General features: G+C 39.4%; 2 protein-coding genes across 2 annotated transcripts; both read right to left on the minus strand.

The window, feature by feature from the left end:
- Positions 1-472: 472 nt before the first annotated feature.
- LOC147334990 (HLA class II histocompatibility antigen, DP alpha 1 chain-like) lies at positions 473-2,693 on the minus strand. Its single transcript, XM_086286974.1, has 4 exons — positions 2,580-2,693; positions 2,248-2,496; positions 1,242-1,526; positions 473-983 (listed from the first exon to the last, which is right to left on the minus strand). Exons 1-4 carry the CDS (start codon positions 2,635-2,637, stop codon positions 844-846), a joined length of 732 nt encoding a protein of 243 aa, XP_086143100.1. The 5' UTR covers positions 2,638-2,693; the 3' UTR covers positions 473-843.
- Positions 2,694-3,357: 664 nt separating this feature from the next.
- On the minus strand, positions 3,358-17,660 carry LOC147334991 (polymeric immunoglobulin receptor-like). Its single transcript, XM_086286033.1, has 6 exons — positions 17,621-17,660; positions 17,144-17,479; positions 15,169-15,489; positions 13,152-13,336; positions 7,266-7,468; positions 3,358-3,382 (listed from the first exon to the last, which is right to left on the minus strand). The coding sequence occupies exons 1-6, from the start codon at positions 17,658-17,660 to the stop codon at positions 3,358-3,360; spliced, it is 1,110 nt and encodes a 369-aa protein (XP_086142159.1).
- Between the last annotated feature and the right edge of the window lie 1,055 nt (positions 17,661-18,715).

An 18,715-nucleotide genomic window follows, 5' to 3' on the forward strand; every position in this document is an offset into this window, starting at 1 on the left:
TGACAGAGAATGTGCATCTTCTTTTTGTTTTCATATTTTAATTTATATTTAATTGTGTTGTGGTTTGCAGTGTTTTGTGTTGTTTCACTTTAAATTTCACGGCCAATCAGAGAAGTCCCGCCCCTGACTATCTCTGATTGGTTTAGTCCAGGATAGGGGCATAATGTGTGTCTGTTGTTCTTCCAGGTGACTATTAGATATCCCACATTGCAATGCAGTAGTGAAACACATAACACTTCTGGACAGTGAGTGAGGCAGCTGAGATCTAAGATCAATAAATCTTAAATCTAAGTGGATAATATTTCTCTTTGCTAGAAGTGTTATTTATTGCTGCATATTACCCTTTACTAAACAAATAGTTTGGTCTTTTAGGTTGCACTCATCCAGCAGATCACACATGTATCATTCAGCTGATACTGATTATTAATGAAATATAACAAAACAAAAAACTGACTCATGTTTACAGGTGAGGATTTATTTCAAATTCAGGTTTATTTATATCTGTCTGAATCATATAGATGGAACTGAAGGCAAAGATAGTCAACAGATAAAACTGAGTTTAAAAAAACGTAAAAAGGCAGATGGATTGTTTCAGACTGACTATGAAGTCCCTTTTGGATAGCTTTCTGATTGGTTAATATTACTTGTCATTTTTATGTTACTGGCATTTTAAACTGAATCTGTTTAACAGTGTGAAAATAAAGTGAACTTAAGGCTCCATGTAAACACAGCCAGGGTCACATGAATGAAGATCAGAGAGCAGAGCAGCATCCTTAAACGACATTGTCTACACAAGCACTGTGGTTGATGATGTCTGTGGTTGACATCATCAACCACAGACGATCAGATGCATTTGTTTGCTTTGAGGATGAAGAAGGTTCCACCTGCAGCACAGAGCACGCCGATAATCACACCGAGTCCACAGAACACTGCAGGTCCAAGGCTGGGCTTATGTTTCTCAGGCGTCTCAGGTGTGTCCACATCTGGAGGCAGAAACAGACACATGACACAGACACAATCGTTCAGACTTAATCGTTCTGATTAATTACAGCTCAATAATGTGAACTGCATGAGCTGAAAACTGTCAGCTCATTAACTAAAGTTAGCTGTTCAGGTTAATACTCAGCCAAGGCTTTGTGAAATCTGCAGACAGAAACACGAAGACATGAAACTTCATAATTATGCACTATTGTCTCTGTATTTCAGTCTGTCTCCTCTGTTTAAATAAAAGTGTTTCTCACTATAGATCTTGATCAGTGGTTTGGTCAGACCCAGATGTTCCACTGTACAGCTGTAGACGTCTCCCTGCTGTGGGATGAACTGCAGTCTGGCGATCTGGGTGAAGGTTCCATTTTTGTTGGGATAGGGATTGTTGATGCTGGATCCTTCAGTCGTAATCTGTCCATTCTTGGTCCAGGAGACTTTGACAGGAGCAGGATAGAAACCAGTCACATGACAGACCAAAGTGTTTTTAGCTCTGAGCTCCACCTCGTTTCTGGTGTAGATCGTCACACCTGAAGGAGCATCTGTACACAAACACAAGTCAGTTCGATGATGGTCAAGGAATCCGCAGAGTAGAATATCTCTTGTCTTAATCTTAGATAAGTTACTCCCTCAATGAGCCTGTCAGGTCTATCAGCATGGAAACACAACAGCGTTTTCAATAAAGAAACTTCAATGAGAATATACATGTGATAAAATACCAAACAGTCATATGGCAGTGAAATGGTCAGTGGGACCCGTATAGAACCTCCTGCTCTAAAACCTGAAATGAAAATCTTGAGCTTTTGGAACTTGAAAGTGTTGAAGAAAATCTTCAAAACAAATAAATGTAGAGGTTTGTGAGTTAGTAATGGTTTGTACTGGGAAAGTATGGAACATACAGTAAGATGGACACCCCTATGTCAGCCAAATATATAATTTGTGTAATATACTTGGATATTTATACTTGAGCTATTTTTATATTTTGTAACTTTGTAATATGTTGTAATATTTAACTTAGTTTAGTCTGCTACTGTTCTCACTGTCTTGGAGAAAGTGCGACCACGTAATTTCTTCTGGGAATAATAAAGTATTCTGATTCTGGTTTATGAAACCCACCACACACCACATCATTTATAACCTAACCTCATTAATCACGTGACACTGATGACAACATTTACATCAAAGTAAATTTAATTCCCTATTTTAGTTGATTAATGTAGATTGAATGTTGTTATCAGTTTGTGTGTGCCTTTATGTGTTTACCACGTCGTGGAGGGAAGTCCTTCATAGCCGTCTCACTAAGCTGCAGGAACTGTCTGCAGCCATATAAATTAGCCACAGCGATATTATAAGCTCCATCTCCGAAGCTGATGGGTTGAACAAAAGGTGGCTGAGGATAAACATCCATCTGTTTCTCAAAGTCTGCGTACCAAAGTTCTTCACGATTCAGTCCAAACATGACCCCTCCATGAATGTATGAACAGCCAACGACATGGATGTCTGTATGTAGAGCTGAAACACATTAATGCAATTAAATGCTGATATTCTGATCAATAAGCAGCTGACTGTCTGTCAGTTTAAAGAGAGAAACTCACCATCAGCAGAGCCCCAGAGCACATAGGAGAGGAAGAGGAGCAGCTCCTTCATCTTCATCAGCAGTTCTCACTGACGAATAGAGTTAAACTGTGACTGTATGAAGTCTCTGAGTGAACTGGCAGAAAGTGCAGCAGCAGGTGAGCTCTAACACACACACAGCCAATCACAGAGCTCACAGCTCGTGATGTGATACAGCCTCTTAGAAATAAACATTTCTGTTCTTTGTTAGTCATTCTGTAATTTAAAACTAATACATCAAAGTGACTTTATTTGTATCATGTAGACAATACTTTGCAAATTTTGAACTAAAACTTTTAAAATATATTTCTGTAAAATAAAAACTAAATTGTAATGTTTAAAGTCATTTAGAGTTTTCAGATTGAATCATCTCAAGCATCAGACACATCAGAAAAAAATCAGATGTGTCTGATTTTCCATTTCTTAGATTATTTGTAAAAGACGAGTGATTCATGAGGTAACATGCATTCATGTGCAGCTAATATGCAGATAAGGACTTTACTTAGATAACAGATCAGTGTATAAAATTTGAGATGTAGTTTAAGATTAAAGAACTGAATTAAAAGTGTTTCACTCACTTCCATCATAATAAATGTTGATGTGTCTACTCTGTCCCTACCCCTTAGAACTTTATGGACTCCCATTTTCCTCCGAGATAAGACAGGTTTCTTCTTATAGTGATTAAAATGTATTTACTTTATTAAGTGTAAAAACAAACATGTGTTTAGATCACAGACTGTACATAAAAGATGGATGTAGTCACTGTGGTGTTACTGGTTCATTTCTGGAATTAACATAAACAGATGTCAGCAGAATTAGAGGTTATCAAGAAGGGCATGACGAGATGATTCTGAACAGGTGTCGAAGGACAACGCCACCTGGGACTAGAGAAATAATTTCAAAGAAAGATAGAGATAAGCAAATGAAGCCAAACGCCCAAGCCTTCACTGCATTTGCAAGGCAAAAGGCTTGGAATTTTGCTTTGCAAATTAGCTTTTCACTTACTTCCATACATCAGGCCCTGATGACTCACCACTGCTAACTGTGGAAGAAATTCTGGATCAATTGATAGGCTCAGACAGTAAAAAAAGATGGAACATGCATCGCTTTTTTGGAAAGGTTGCATGAGAAAGCCTCCTCTCTTTAATAACAAGCAGCATCTGAAAAATGATATGCTGTAATAGAGTTATGTGAAAAAGTATTTGCCCCTTACTCATTTCTTAGTTTTTGCATATTTGTCACATTTAGATGTTTCATATCATTAAAAATATACACTTTAAAAAATAACCCTAGTAAGAAAAATGTGCAGTTATTAAATTATATTTAATTTATTAAGAAAAAGCTTCAGTTTAAATGCAAACCCAGTTTAAATTAAACCCAGGCCTCATCACTGCTAGACCTACTGATTCAGAAATCAATTAATTGGAGATTATGTATCGGAATTGCAGGAGCAGGACCACGCCTCCAAACACGCTCCTTCCAGTTGTCATCTATATAAGTTCCCCCAGTTCTGCAAGCTGTTCATTCTCGTTTACGTGCCTCACCCTCCCTCCCTCCTTGTTTTCAATACTTTAACTTCTTCACTTTTATTTAGTGCATGGAGATCTGCAAGGCCCAGGAGCCATCGCCAGTCCCCTTTAAGGCCGTTCCCAAATCACAACTCAAGTCATGTCCAAGCATTCACCTTAACCTACTAAAACGCTATTAAACCTAACATGAGGACGTGGGCCCAGCTAGTGAAACAGAATCTGTTTGACAAAGTGAAACAGTATAAATATCTCAACACCTCAGCACATCATGTCATAATCTAAAAAATCAACTGAGAAACGAGGTTAGTGACAGCCATCACTCTGAAAGGGTTTCTAAGGCTCAATGACAGCCATCATCCACTTAAGTAGAAAACCTGGAACAGTGCTGGAACTTCCCAAGAGTTGCCAGCCTACCAAAATTACTCCAAGAGCGCAGCTATGACTCAGCCAGGAGTTTACAAAAGAACCCAGGACAACATCTAAGTGCCTACAGGCCTCACTGGGTTCAGTTAAGGTCAGAGAGAGAAAGTACTCTCTCTGGCCTTAATTGAACTGAGTGTACTTTATTTTCCTATGACTGTATTAACTAGCATTAAAAGTGACAACTACTTTCTACAGTAGCAGGCAACATGGAGGCTGTTAAGCGGCTTCCATGAAAATACAACATGGCTATTCAACTATTTTTTCCAATACTGGTAGGATCATTACATTATACAGATACGTGGGTCTACAGTTAACACACTGCTCTTTTTTAGCTGTTTGACAACATGAACGATGCTAATGAAGCACCAGGAAGTTGACTGCAGTTCCCTTAATCAGTTGAACCCCAATGGATTTTCTGAGGTTCCTGCTTGAAAATTAGATTCCTGAAATGAAAAGAGTACTTCTCTGTAATACTCATTCTGTAATTCATTTCAGTTTTCTGTGGTTACACAGTTCCTTGAAACTAAACAATGTAAGCATGTTACAGTGTTTTAGCACAATTTGATGTGGACGTCATTGCAGAGTGGAATCAGTTGAGTTAGGTTTTTATTTCAAAGGTGGTGAATGTGACAAATGTTTGAGAAACGTGGTAAGATGGAGGATTCTTTTTTTTTTCTGACTAAATGAGATAAAACAGTGACACGGGTCAAACAAGTTGTTAATTATTCTTTTCCCAATAGTTTTAACTTGGTTTGTTGTTATCATATCCTTGTGACCAGAGTTTTGTCTTTACTGATGTGTTTTCTTTATGTTTGAATGATTTCAAAAGTTCAAAATTTTTATCGTTCGCCTTGTACACCGATGATAGTCTGATATAATTGTATAAAATTCATACAAAACACCTCAGATACCCCTGAAGCTGCTGAGCAAAAAGAAACACTAAAAATACATCACAGACAGGATTCACAAACTCTTCATTCAACTATCCAAATGAATCAAGGACAATTTGGTCACATTTCGCAGTATTTCACTAACACTACAGAATAAATATGATTCAGGACAAAATTAATTAAAGCCTTGGTTTACTTGAAGTTTGAGATGATAGCATATTCACTGAATTTTGCTTTAGCACCACAATTACTTTTTACTTAATTTTTAAGAGTAAAACAGTCAAACTTTGATTAAACATTTATAGATGAGTTCAGCGATTCACAGTCTGTGAAAGACTCTGCACTAATCTGAACAATGCTAATGAAGCACCAGGAAGTTTACTGCAGTTCCCTTTATTTATTCTCTTTATTTATTTCCTTCATTTATTTCCTTGTTCTGTGGTCACACAGTTCCTTCAGTCTACACAATGTAAGCACGTTATATCCCACATCATTTTAATTCCGTCTAAAATCTAAATAGTGTACAACATTAGACATCAGTCAACCTTACATTTATACTTTTCTCATCATCAGTCACACAGGACACAAAACAATGCTTCTTGTTGTGAGCTGGGATAGGCTCCCTCCACTTTACAACCATGAACTGTAAAAGCAGAGAAGGGATATAAACATACTGGTCTTTTTGAAAGCAAGAAAGAAAAAAGATCAGCACATGATTGAAGCTGTTGAATGCTCACCATCTTATTGTTTTATTTTATGATGATTATTGAGAGCAGTCTGACTGAATTTCCTGGTTTTCAGTCCTCAGAGTGTGTTATGTAAACAGCAACAACATCTACATCAACATCTAAGTCAAATGATAAAAAAAACAATGTGATGCTGATTGTATAATGTGGTGAAAATAAAATGTAAAGCAGTTTCTTCCTCAGCTGAATCATAATACTTTTTTAATCCCAGAGAAAGTAAAGTAATGAGAGAGTTAGAACAGAATAGAATAGAATAATCCTTTAATTTAATTTAATTGAAATTTGGGTGTAACAGCAGCAAGACAGACACATATACAAACAAACAGTACACAAGACACAGTACAGAAAAAATACACAATTTTTACATATGTACATGAAGGACAATGGTTACTAAAAAGTGAGTACTGTACTGTTATTAAATTAAATAAAATTAAATACAGATAAGAGGGCCTCTTTGCTTAGGCTGCTGCCCCCGCGACCCGGCCTTGGATAAAGCGGATGAAGATGGATGGACAGATAAGAGGCAAACCCTGGTTGTAGAGTGAATCAGTTGATAAAATAGTGCAAGGTACAGCGCTGATGTAAACATCTATGATTGTTGGGAGCAGTTTTGATTGTACAGTCTGACAGCTGCAGGGAGTAAGGACCTGCGGAAACGCTCCTTCATGCATCTAGGATGCAGCAGTCTGTCACTGAAGGAGCTCTGCAGTTCAGCAACATTTACATGCATGGGGTGGGAGACTCTGTCCATCAGAGATGTTATTTTGGCCAGAGTCCTTCTGTCTCCCACCACCTGCACTGGGTCCAGGGTGCATCCCAGAACAGAGCTGGCCTTCCTGATGAGTTTATCCAACCTCTTCCTCTCAACTGCAGATAAACCGCTGCTACAACATACAACACTGTAAGAAATGACAGATGCCACCACAGAGTCATAGAAGGTCTTTAAAATCGCTCCCTGTACTCCAAATGACCTCAGCCGCCTCAGCAGGTAGAGTCTGCTCTGACCCTTCCTGTAAAGAGCATCAGTGTTGTGGCTCCAGTCCAATTTATTATTCAGGTGAACACCCAGGTACCTATACGAGTCCACTATCTCAATGTCCACTCCCTGGATGTTCACCGGTGTCAGTGTGGTAGGTTTGCGTCTCTGGAAATCCACCACCAACTCCTTGGTTTTCCTGGCGTTGATCAGCAGGTGGTTCTGCTGGCACCAGTCCACAAAGTCCAGAGTCCACTGTCTGTACTCTGTGATGAGGCCGACTATGGCAGAGTGGTCAGAGAACTTCTGTAGGTGGCGGCATGGGGAGATAAAGTAAAAACAAAATAATCCAGTATATTACAAAATATTACAAATTCAAGCACTTGACATTTTTGTTACATTATACAAATTCGTCATGAATTCTCTCTTACTTTAGCTGTCTTTCTTCCACAACAATAAAATCGCTCTTTGCACACAACTCTAGCTCTCAGTATACTTTAAGACCAGTTTCCTGTCAAGAATTCATGGTGCCTTATTTGCTCTGTTATCTACCGTTGTGTACAGTGTTGTCGACCGCTGTTTTTATCTCAAAAAAAATGCCATCAGATAAGAAAGCCTAATCTCGGTTATTCAATACCAAAGAAATTTCAACTTTTACGAATTGAAATTGCAAAACTCTTAGCTATGTTTTTGATAAAACCTCTGTTTCTTTGCTCTGCTTCACTTTAGCAGCATCAGTTTTTTGCAGGTAATTTTCATATGTTGATTCATGGTTTTCTCCCATTTTTGATCTACCTGGAGCATATTTTCAAGGTGGTAATGTGCTATAAAACACCAGGCCAGGAAAATCTTCATATTTTTCTGTTTTATCGCCAGTTACTTTGACACAAAGACATCTGCTGTGATAGCTGCACCTCTGAAGAAGTCTCACAAATGTCAGCTTTGTTTTTATGCCTAGGTAGATAACACTGAGGTTGTAATTGCAGAGAAACAGTCAATCTCAAAAGCCCCGGGGCTCTACATGTCCAATATTGTGCTGCTTTAGGATCTGTTATTAATATGAAAATAAATATATTTTCATTTAGAGTTCTTTTCTGAAAGTACACATCAAAGAATTTACAATAATTATGTCCGACTGAGCCAAATTCAAATTGAATCAAATCAAATCAAGTCGGGACCTTTTGAATCAGAATTGAATCAGTTGGAGAAATTAGTGACAATACCCAGTTCTAATTATAACTACTCACTCTGCAGAGCTAAATTGACAGCTTCTGTGTAATATTATGTGACAGTGCTGTTGTTTTGTGTTGGATTGGGACAGTAGAGAGACAAGTTGGACACAGGCGTTCAATTTGTGTCTCAGTCTTCAGTTCAGTTAAATTCAATACTTTCTTGTCCCACAAGGGGAAATTCTTTTAGCAGCAAGGGCAACAACACAAGTAAACAAAACAATAATAAAAACCCATAAGATGGTTATTTGCCATTAAGGAGATGAGATGCGGTGGGGATAAAGGAAACCTGGAGTCTTTCTATAAATATATAACAAATAATGATATGAACTATGACTACACTGCTGCACAGTTTTAGCTGAACAGTAGAAACATTAAAGCTCCTCCGTGTGTAACAGCTACAGTGCAACATAAAAACTGGTCAGAAGTCCTTCAGGATGAATCATGATGTCAAGCTGAACACAGTTGGAGAAATCTTCTGTCTGATGCTTCACTGGTGGCCCTCGACTGTAAGCAAAGGCATTTAAATCAAACCAAACTGTGACTCAGAGCAGAACAGACTTTTGGTGTTCCTCAAAGGTATTCTGAAACGACGGCCAGAGGGCAACAAATCAAACTCACTGTGAAGTGGATGGTTAAAACAATTAACAATAGAATGAGCCTTCCACAGCACGTTTGTTATAAATGACCAAAAGTCCATCTTACGAATGCCCTGAGATTTTACTGGCAGTTTTTACCAAAAGTCCTAACCAATTCTTGTTCTTCAGAGTTATGTTACAAAACCAAACATCAAAACAGGAAGAAATAACAGATTCAATAAAACTTCTGTAAAACAAGGACAACGTTTCAGATGAGACTTATTTGTACAGCCTTGCAAAGTTATGCTGACTAACTCTCTCCACCATTAAAAATAAATAACTAATAAAGATGAATTAGACCGAAAAGTCAGATTTTTTGCCACATTTTCTTTATGAGCTCTCCAGACACACACAGTGATGTCTGTTTTCAGAGAAAATTTAGTTCCTCCTTTTACTTCTAACTCCTAATCTGACTGAATCTGCTTTTTCGGCATTGTTCTCCACCTTTAAAGAACCACAGATGTGTCATGTGAACTTTAAATGTTTAAGGAGGTGATGCTGGATGAGACAGAGTGAGAGAGAGGAGCAGACAAACTAGTTTAATTCAAGAAAATATTCAATGAAGACTTCATAACAAAGCTGAAGGCCTTTGGTGTCTGATCATGCACAGAGTGTTGGGGTTAATGTTGTTTCGATGAGTTTTGTAATCTGTTTCTCAGTTTCCCCTAAGATAGAAGTTGTGTGTGTCATGGCTACTATTTATAAGCGTCTCTGTAATGTCAGTGTTTTCTGTGTTATCCAGCTGTCAGGGTGCTATGTTTTTATTTGTTTTAAGTTTAACCAAGCATAACCTGTAAGTTAATGAGTGGGTACATGAGTTTCTTTATTTTCTCATTAAGTGCTGCATTATGTATCAATAAAGAGTAGATTGCATAAAAATATTATTCGTGAAACCCCTCAGTTAGATTTTATTGAGCGTCAGTGGTTGTAGCATGCTAACCTGTCATGTCTGCTAATGTCAGTGACTTTAAACCAACTTCTGACTAATAAGAGGGAAACATTTACTTTGATTTTGTTTTACTTTAGGATAAACTTAATTCGTGTCCTTAATTAATGTCCCTTAAACACTTGAAATTTTGTATATGTAGTGATGCAGTTGTTGTTGTTGTGCTGATCCTCCTTTATAAAACATGTAACACTGTGGATTTTTTTTATCTTCATGCAGGAACATCAGGACATTTATTTATTTTAGAGAACTCAGAATCTGTCTCCACAAATGATTTGTGTCCTGCAGGCAGCATCTTGAAATCTGAGTTGGACCATCATGTCTCATCATGTGTTCCAGGTCTCAGAGTTGTGTCATCATGTAGTTCAAAGTTCAGGCTGGATTTAAAACAAGAATAAAAGTGAAGCATCAGGAACAAACACTAGTTTCAACCGTCCAATCAGAGAGGCAGAAAGCTGAAGCTTGTGTTTAGCTCAACATCACGATTTATCCTGCAGGACTTCTCTCTGATATTTTTTGTGTTCCTTCTGAGCACCTTGTGCCATCTACTGACATGTTTGAGTAATTCACTGGTGGATGTAATAATAAGGGGAGTGCAATGAAGCTGGTGCTGTAATACGTTTTTAAAGAATTAATTCACTACTGTACTTGTTACAGTGTGTTTCCATTGTTTGGTAATGTGACTGGATTCACATAATAATTACCAGTTATAATATAAGCCTTATGTCAAGCCTTATGTAGAGACCGGCCCAACAGGTATTATAGGCAGGGGTGCACATAAGTGGTCCGCAGGTGCGCATGCGCTTTCAAAATAAAAGACGCACAGAGATGTGGTGCAGAATATGTCGTGAAAATCACACTCTAGCTTACTGTTTTTGTGTTTGAAGCCAGCTCACCTCCTGCAACCACTTTTCCGAGAATACGCGCTTTGTTTACAGTTCGGACTCCTTCTGACATTTCTTTGGAGGTGGAGGAACACCAAAGTAATTGCTTAAAGGAGCTTGCTTCTTCGACATCTTTAAGAGTTCTAAACAAATGTCTGTCCTCCTCCAGAAAATCTTATGTACGCAAACGTGCGTTGCAACTTCTTATCTGGTGCGCGTCTTTTATTTTGAAAGCGCACCTGTGGACCACTTATGTGCACCCCTGATTACAGGAAAGTCTTAAAGCCATTGAATGAAAAACAAACACTGTCTTGTTAGTATGTATGATTTCTATAAATTATACATCAGAAGACCACTTTGATTGTAAGATTCAGATAATTCTTTATTAAAAGCTACACATTTTAAATGAGAATAAGAAATAAAAGTCTTTGTGCCCCCTTTTCCCTGTTAATGCCCTACCTGGCCCCTTGGCAGAATTTTGCTAGACCCATCCCTGCACCGTTAGCAGCTGTCAGCAGCTTTCATTGTTTATACCATTATAAAATGTAAAAAAAAAAACCAAAAAAACATCGGCCCATTAAAACAAAAATCACCATCGGGCATACCAGGCATTTGAATGGGGAAAAAGGAGATACAAGACAATGCAAAACTAATGCTAAGTTACTCAGGGAAACACAGGGAGAGACACACAGCCATGAGGGAGGCTAAGCCCTTTGCATAGCGGCCGATCCCACGCACCCAATGCAAAGCTTCTTCAAGCTGCTGCCGTCAGGGAGGAGACTGCGGAGTCTCCAGGCCAGGACCAGCAGAAGGACAGCTTCATCCATCAGGCTGTCAGGAAGCTTAACTCCCTCTCGATTCTGCCCCCCTCTCCCCTCTTCTCCACCACGGTCTCACTGAACTCTGTCTCACACACACACACACACACACACACACTCTCTGACGCACTCACTGGCCTGCTCCAGTCACTTTGTGGAGCATTGGACTGCCATTACCTCATAAGACTTTGTCTGTCACACTATCTTTTATCGTACATTACTAAATCTCCATCTGCACTATTTGCACTACTCTGTCTGGTTTGCACTCAATGCCATTTACCCTTACCTGAATATTGTATATTGTATATTGTATAGTTTCTTGTTATATGTAAAATTGTATTGTATTTATTTAAATTTCTACTTTTTAATTATTTTACTTGCATTTTTTAATCACTCTCTTATATTTAAATGTTTATTTGCTATTCATCTAGGGGTTGAGAGTAACGAAATTTCAATTCTCTGTATGTCCTGTACATGTGGCAGAATTGACAAATAAAGCTGACTTTGACTTTTGACTTTGACATCACTGAACTGAGGGAGACGCTGACCTAAATACACAGACGGATAACAGGGATGTGAGGACACGAGGAACACAGCTGACATCACTAACCATAATGAGACAGGGAAGCTAGACCAAACATAGAAACACGGGACCTTCACAATAAAACGGGAAACACGATACGGAAGTGGAGAGGCAAACGAGAGGGAATGAGGGAACATGAGGGAGAGAGCGGACATGATGGGCTGGGGGAGACATAAACAAGATGGAATAAAACATGAGAGGAAAACAAGGCACGACAACTCACACCACTGTATACACGCTGACACCAGGGGAAGACACAGAGAGCAACAACACAGGGGGAAATCTAACAAACAATACTGAACAGAATAACCTAGGAGACGTAGAATAATTCTTAAGAAATGAACTTAACATAAAACAAAAACACAAGAAAACTGAGAACCCTGAGTCAAAATGACCCAGGACCATGACAATGAGATGTACAACAGAGTTTAAACAACCTCATGCAACATCACGCTTTTAACAAATGGGAATAAAAAAATAAGAAACACATTTTTTTTCCAGAGAAACAAAGATTATAAATATCATAAGAAGTTCAACAGGTTTCCTTCAGAACAGCATACATGTGCTGCAGTGTCAGGAAACAGGACTAACGGTGCGTTCACACTTTTAAATATGACACCCTGAAATGGTGATGTTGTGGAATAACCTCAGAAAGGTCAGTAAAATATATTGTATGCTGTCATATCTACATAATTATATAAACATGTTTCTGTCTGCTATAAAAGTTGTTTGCTTTGTCTTCACTTCCCTCTGCTGGTGAAGAAACTCTGATAACAGGTAACATCATTTATTTTCACTAAATTTCACTGAGAAAGTCTCACAGACAGCATGGATCAACAACACTCACTGAAACCTGCAACAACAGACAGAAAACAAGTGACACAAACTCACCTCTATGTTTGTGTCATTTTCTCTGGTGTTCAGTCCAAAGTTCCTCCTTGTCTTACTAATGTAGCAGAGCATGAGGAAAACAGCCATCAGCAAAACACCATCCAAGGACGCACGCACAACCAGAAGCCAGGAGGAGTCAAGACAATGTGTAGAGACTCCTGCAGTGACACTTTCACTCTGTGTTGCTGTTGTTGTTTGTAGTGTGGAAGCAGGTGTGTACAATAAATACACACATAAAAATCATAATCAATAGTGATAAAGACAAATAATAAAGTAATAAAGTAAAATAATAATCATGTTATCACACGGGCAAATACAAAAATTTATCAAACACAAAATGCACCTGCATGCGTAGAAACACTCAGCTTTAGCAAAAATGGTAGATGATGTCCCCTCAGTTTTAGCTCCGCCATGATATTTTCCAACAATGCATTTAAAGCACACACTTAGATTTGAAATGATTTTAAAATATTTTTTGTATGTAATATGTGCACTGATTAAAAGAGAATATGATTGTGAAACTTACTGTACATGCTTATACGAGCATCATAAGAAGTAGTTTTTGCATTTGTGAATGAACAGTGGATTAGATTGGCCAGCACAACAACAAAAAAATAATACTCAGAGACTGGTCATCCAGGTTGGGTATCAGACGCCACCTCTCTGGGGACACCTCAGGCCCTCCAAGGTTTGGAGGCCTATCTCCACCCACCACCACTTCCCCTGCCGGTGGCGGACTCCCTCAGGTGTCGGTGTGTTGGTGGTTCTTTGTATCTGGGGGTGGGCGTCCGGGTACACACCGGCTCACTCCTTGGCGGCCGCTTGTCGGGGCCTGGGACCTGGGGCTCGCTCGGGCCCCTTTTGAGGTGGGGTGCCCCCGGCCTCTTGGCCTGGGGCTCGGTCACTCAGGCACAGCTGGGGGCCGGCGGAGCTCACGGGCGCGTCACTGCAACTCCCCCTGACTTCTGCTCCGCGGCTGCTGGGTGAGCCCTCATCTGGGACTCTCCTCAGCTCTTACTGGAACAGTGGCGCGGCTGCCCCTCTGTTGGTCTTCCATGGTCTCTTGTGTTCTGGGGGCCTCTGGATGTCTGGAGTTTTGATCTCCTCCATACCCACTTCACACCCTGGAGGACGGGGCTGTGGCCCCCCCACACTCCCTAGCAGATCATTACATGGAGAAACCTTTGGAATGCAAGCATGCTGATCCACACAGGTATGCACACATGGGTATTCACAGACGCGGACTAAAGCTTTCTTGGCTGCTGCCTCAAAGCACACTGTGCGCTGTCTATCTTGCGTGCTGCACAATATCGTTTATTATTTAGTAAATATTGATATCTATGACTAGCTAGTTTATTGTGATGGTGCTTTGTTTTCTCTATTATTATGTTGCTCTTTGTTGTTTGCTGTCTCCTCTGTTTGTTTTTTTTGTTTGTTTTTTTTTTTCTCCATACAGGTGACCCAGGAGTTCTTTTTTTTTTCTCTCTCTTCCCCCCCCTTCTCACCGTCTCTTCTTCCCTTTGGTTTTCTTTCTTTCTCTCCCCCTCTTTCTCTCATTCATTCCCCCTGTCCTATTTATTAAAAAAAAAAAAAAAAAAAAAAAAAAAAAAATGACAAAGGATGAACTGAAGCTCTGCCATCACGTAATGTCGCATACTGCTGTTTCTGATGTCATTTAAAAAAGAAAAAAAAAAAAAAAAAAAAAAAAAGAGACTGGTCATCCAGACTTTAAAAAAAGAAAGCTGGACAAATTAAAGGAAAATACTTTTTAAAATGTCAAACCCTCTATTTCAGTTTAGAAAGTTCTTAAAAGGTGCAATGATCTCTCAGCAGTGAATCAGCTGATCTCTGGCAGTAACAACAATCTCACCTCAAATCAGAAGGTGGGAAGTTTCATGTTTTCATTTATTTGTGTTCTAATTTTGTTTATTTTTGTGATCATCTACTATTCGTAGTAGTAGCATTTCAAGAAAAATAAAATATGAAAAATGTTTTACCATCTTGAAAAGAAACTTACCATCAATCACATGAACATCATTGTTTTTATACAAATCTGGAGACAGAGGGTTTCCATAACCACACCTGTACCGTCCTGTGTCTAACTTGGTCAGCTGTGTGATGGTCATATACAGTCCAACTGTAGATCCTGGTCTGTATTCAATGCTGTATCTGCCACTCTCAGATTTGTTATTAGTTGTGTCAATGAGGATCTCCCCTTCATTCTTACACTCATTCTTACAAAAGAACTTCCTGTGTCCATACACAGTATTGGAACACACCAACGTGATGTTTTCTCCCTCAATTTGTGTTCGACAAAAAACAGCATTTCTATCCAATTAAATGTGAATCCATAAATCATTACATATTGTTGTATGCTTTACACTGAGGTGCTACAATTTCAATTCAACTTATCAAAAGTACAGTTGAAATGAGATGAGATAGCCTTTATTTGTCAGTTGCAGGTCTTTTGCCCACAACCGAGATGACAGACCTTGCCGACCGTACATACAATGCAAACATCACATTGGGAAGACAGGTCAGGCCAGGTAGCGAGGAAAAAAACATTGAAATGTGTAACACAAAAGGATAATACAGGAATGCACAGGTAACAACACACCATAACACAATAAACACAGACAAGCAACTTGGGAAAGAGTTCCAGTGTGTACATCTGATCTGGGACCGCTGCAATCTTTGACTGCGCCTCCAGCTGACCCGATGTCCACATCAGAGGGGAGGTAAGCGTTGGAGGTGGCGTTGGATAGGGAAGGTGATGCGTCAGTGAGTGCTTATCAGTATCAGTATATGTATTTGTGTGTGTGTGTCCATAGTTCAGGTGAGACAGTGTCCTTCGCCCCGCCAGGCTAAGTAAAGAGTCTTCCAGCCAACCCAGGTGGCCTTGTAGGGAATGGGAAGGAACAGACTCAACACAGTCGTTATCAGGGAGTTTTGTTCAGCTCTGGCCTTGAGCCTGCAGCTGGCGCGGAAGGGGTAGACGCATTATGATGGTGATTTTTCTTTTGCAAACAACTCATGAGAATGTCAAGCTTTTTTTAACACTCCGACACTGGTCTCTCAGTCTCCCGTTAACAGCTGCGAGTTTCTCCATGATGTTATTAGCCGTCGATTCTGTGGTCTTGTCACTCTTTTGCTCACATAGCAGATTCTGAGACCTCACGACCGCAGCCAACTGATCCGAGGTGTAATCCAGCTCCACCCAGAGATGTTGTTCTGAGTTGATTCTTTCCTGATGTAATCCAACATACATACGCTCAGAGGTGTTATTCTGAGCATTCACTGCAGTCGTAAGCGCCTCCAAGCTCTTAACCTTGCTGCCTTCAGTGAGCCCTTTTTGAGAAGTCGCACCTGTCGTTCCAATCCCAGCGGGCAGCCTTGTGGGGGTTTGAACAGCCGGTTCTGCTTTCTTAATTCTCCAATAAGCCAGGGCCAAGCCAGCTCCGATCAGCAAGAACCCTGTTATCATGGTTCCGAATAGGTAGATATCTTCAGCGTCCTCGATTGACAGTCCCGCCAGGCACATGATCCTCTGCCACCCGTCCATCGTGTATCCGGCAGGGAAAGTCCCTCCAGGGCACTCGGGTTCTCCCGAGTCCAGACTTCTCGTTAAAGGGTGTCAATAGCATTCAGAGACCAGTTGATCAAATCCATAATTCTCTTTTAGGTTTTAGACCCAGACTGTGAGAGAGTGTTCCAGGGAAAGTAATACAAAAAAGACACGAGACTAGACAAGGACATAAGAACTAGCAGGGAAGATAAGGGAAAAGAGAAAAAGTGCTTCCGCCTCCTCCGAGAGCCAAAGAAAGAAATTTTTTCCATGCTGTATAAAATGTACACCTACATGGTATATCATGTTAATTTCTATTTATTAATTAATTAAACAGCTTGATCTAAACATGGTCTATAATGCTAAATTAGAGCTAGTGAGGGCTCTTCATATTTTTTTATTTCAGGGAATTTTCGTACAAACTCACCATTTGAAACTCTGACCTCAAAGTCATAGTATGTATCTGGAACAGAAGATCTTCCTAAAGAACACCTGTACAGTCCTGAGTCAGACTTGATCATGCGTGTGAAGGTCACAGACATGAATCCTGTTCCTGGAAATCCGTCTTTATAATTAATGCTATATCTCCCACTCTGAGCTGTATTTCCATCTGTTTTAATGAGGATATCTTCTGCTCGCTCACATTTTTCCTTACAGAAGAACTTTGTGCTTAAAGAAAAAGTTGAAGGGCATCTAAGTGAAGCATTTGCTCGTTCGGCTGCAGACCAGATATTCGGTTTTGCCTTGACGAGCCCAGCTGGATCTGTCAGATGAAAAGATTAAATAAATAAAATTATTAAAAGATAGATAATCAAAACATTATTTAGTGTATGAATTTTAGTGTATAAAGTTTATTTTATGAAGTTGAATATTTTTTAATTAAAGAGCAACATTAAGTCCTCACCTGACAAAATGCAGAAAAAGAGAAAATGGAGGATTTTCATTCTGACTTTGATCCTGATGCAGAAAAATTGTTAAACTTCAGAAGAACAGCGTCTGACACTTAACCCCATCTGTGTTTGTCAGATCATCAGAAAACTGAAGTTACTCAATAAGTTGTTTCCTTCCTTTTTTTAGTTGCATTCATCACACACTAATGAGGATGATGATGTGACAATGAAACGTATGCGTGTACAAAACATTGCATATGAATCTGCCTGTTTGTAGATCAGTACTGTGAAGTTTCTCTGATGCTGTAAATGTCAATGGCAACAGTTTCAGACTTTGAAATACTAATTCAACTTATTTAAACAAGTAAAACTAAAAAGTAAAGGGTCTGAAATGTATTTAAAGTAAAAATAAATGTAGCTCTTTGGAGGATATTTCTATATTTACAGGTAATCGGCTAAGTAAACGCTGGCGCATTTGGCTGTCACTGCTCACCAATTTATTCTCATTTTATTTTGGTTTTAAAGTTAATGACGACAACTTGAATCAAGTTTTTAAAGCGTAATCCTGTTTTGATTTGTTTTTGCAACATTTGCAGGTTTTTACTGCTTGTGCTTCAGCTGTGTGTTTGATCTTTTACCCTCATCGGGCCTTTTCCAGCCATCTACATTTAGTGTCTGGCCCTGATTAAGATGTGGATCCACAGGCAATGCTTCCTCTAAGCTGCGCACGTGCACAATTGCGCACAGCTGGCACGGTCTCTGCACACAGAAAATCTGCTTTGCGTACAAAAAAAATCCAACCTGAATTGAAATTAAAATAAAAAATTTAACAATTCTCTTTTGCAGTGTTAGTCAGTAAATGACTGGCTGCTCCCGTATGGAATTAGAATGATGCCAACGTATCCCATAGTCCAGCCAATAATGCAATTCACATTCGTATATACACACCGAATTAAGGTCGACAGGCTATGACAGCGTCCTTATGTGCCGACACGGTGTTTTAGCTAGCAAAGCGGCGTGGCTGATGTGGAATGAAGCCACGCTAATGACAATGTGTACAACCATTGGAGATGTGAGCAGGACAGATGGAACAATTGAGGGAAAAAGGT

Source organism: Aulonocara sp. 'chitande type north' Nkhata Bay, linkage group LG3 (assembly GCF_057382095.1).
Source record: "Aulonocara sp. 'chitande type north' Nkhata Bay isolate Kocher_YH1m ecotype deep benthic linkage group LG3, A_spYH_male_GT1.1, whole genome shotgun sequence".
NCBI classification, from domain to species: Eukaryota; Metazoa; Chordata; class Actinopteri; order Cichliformes; family Cichlidae; genus Aulonocara; species Aulonocara sp. 'chitande type north' Nkhata Bay.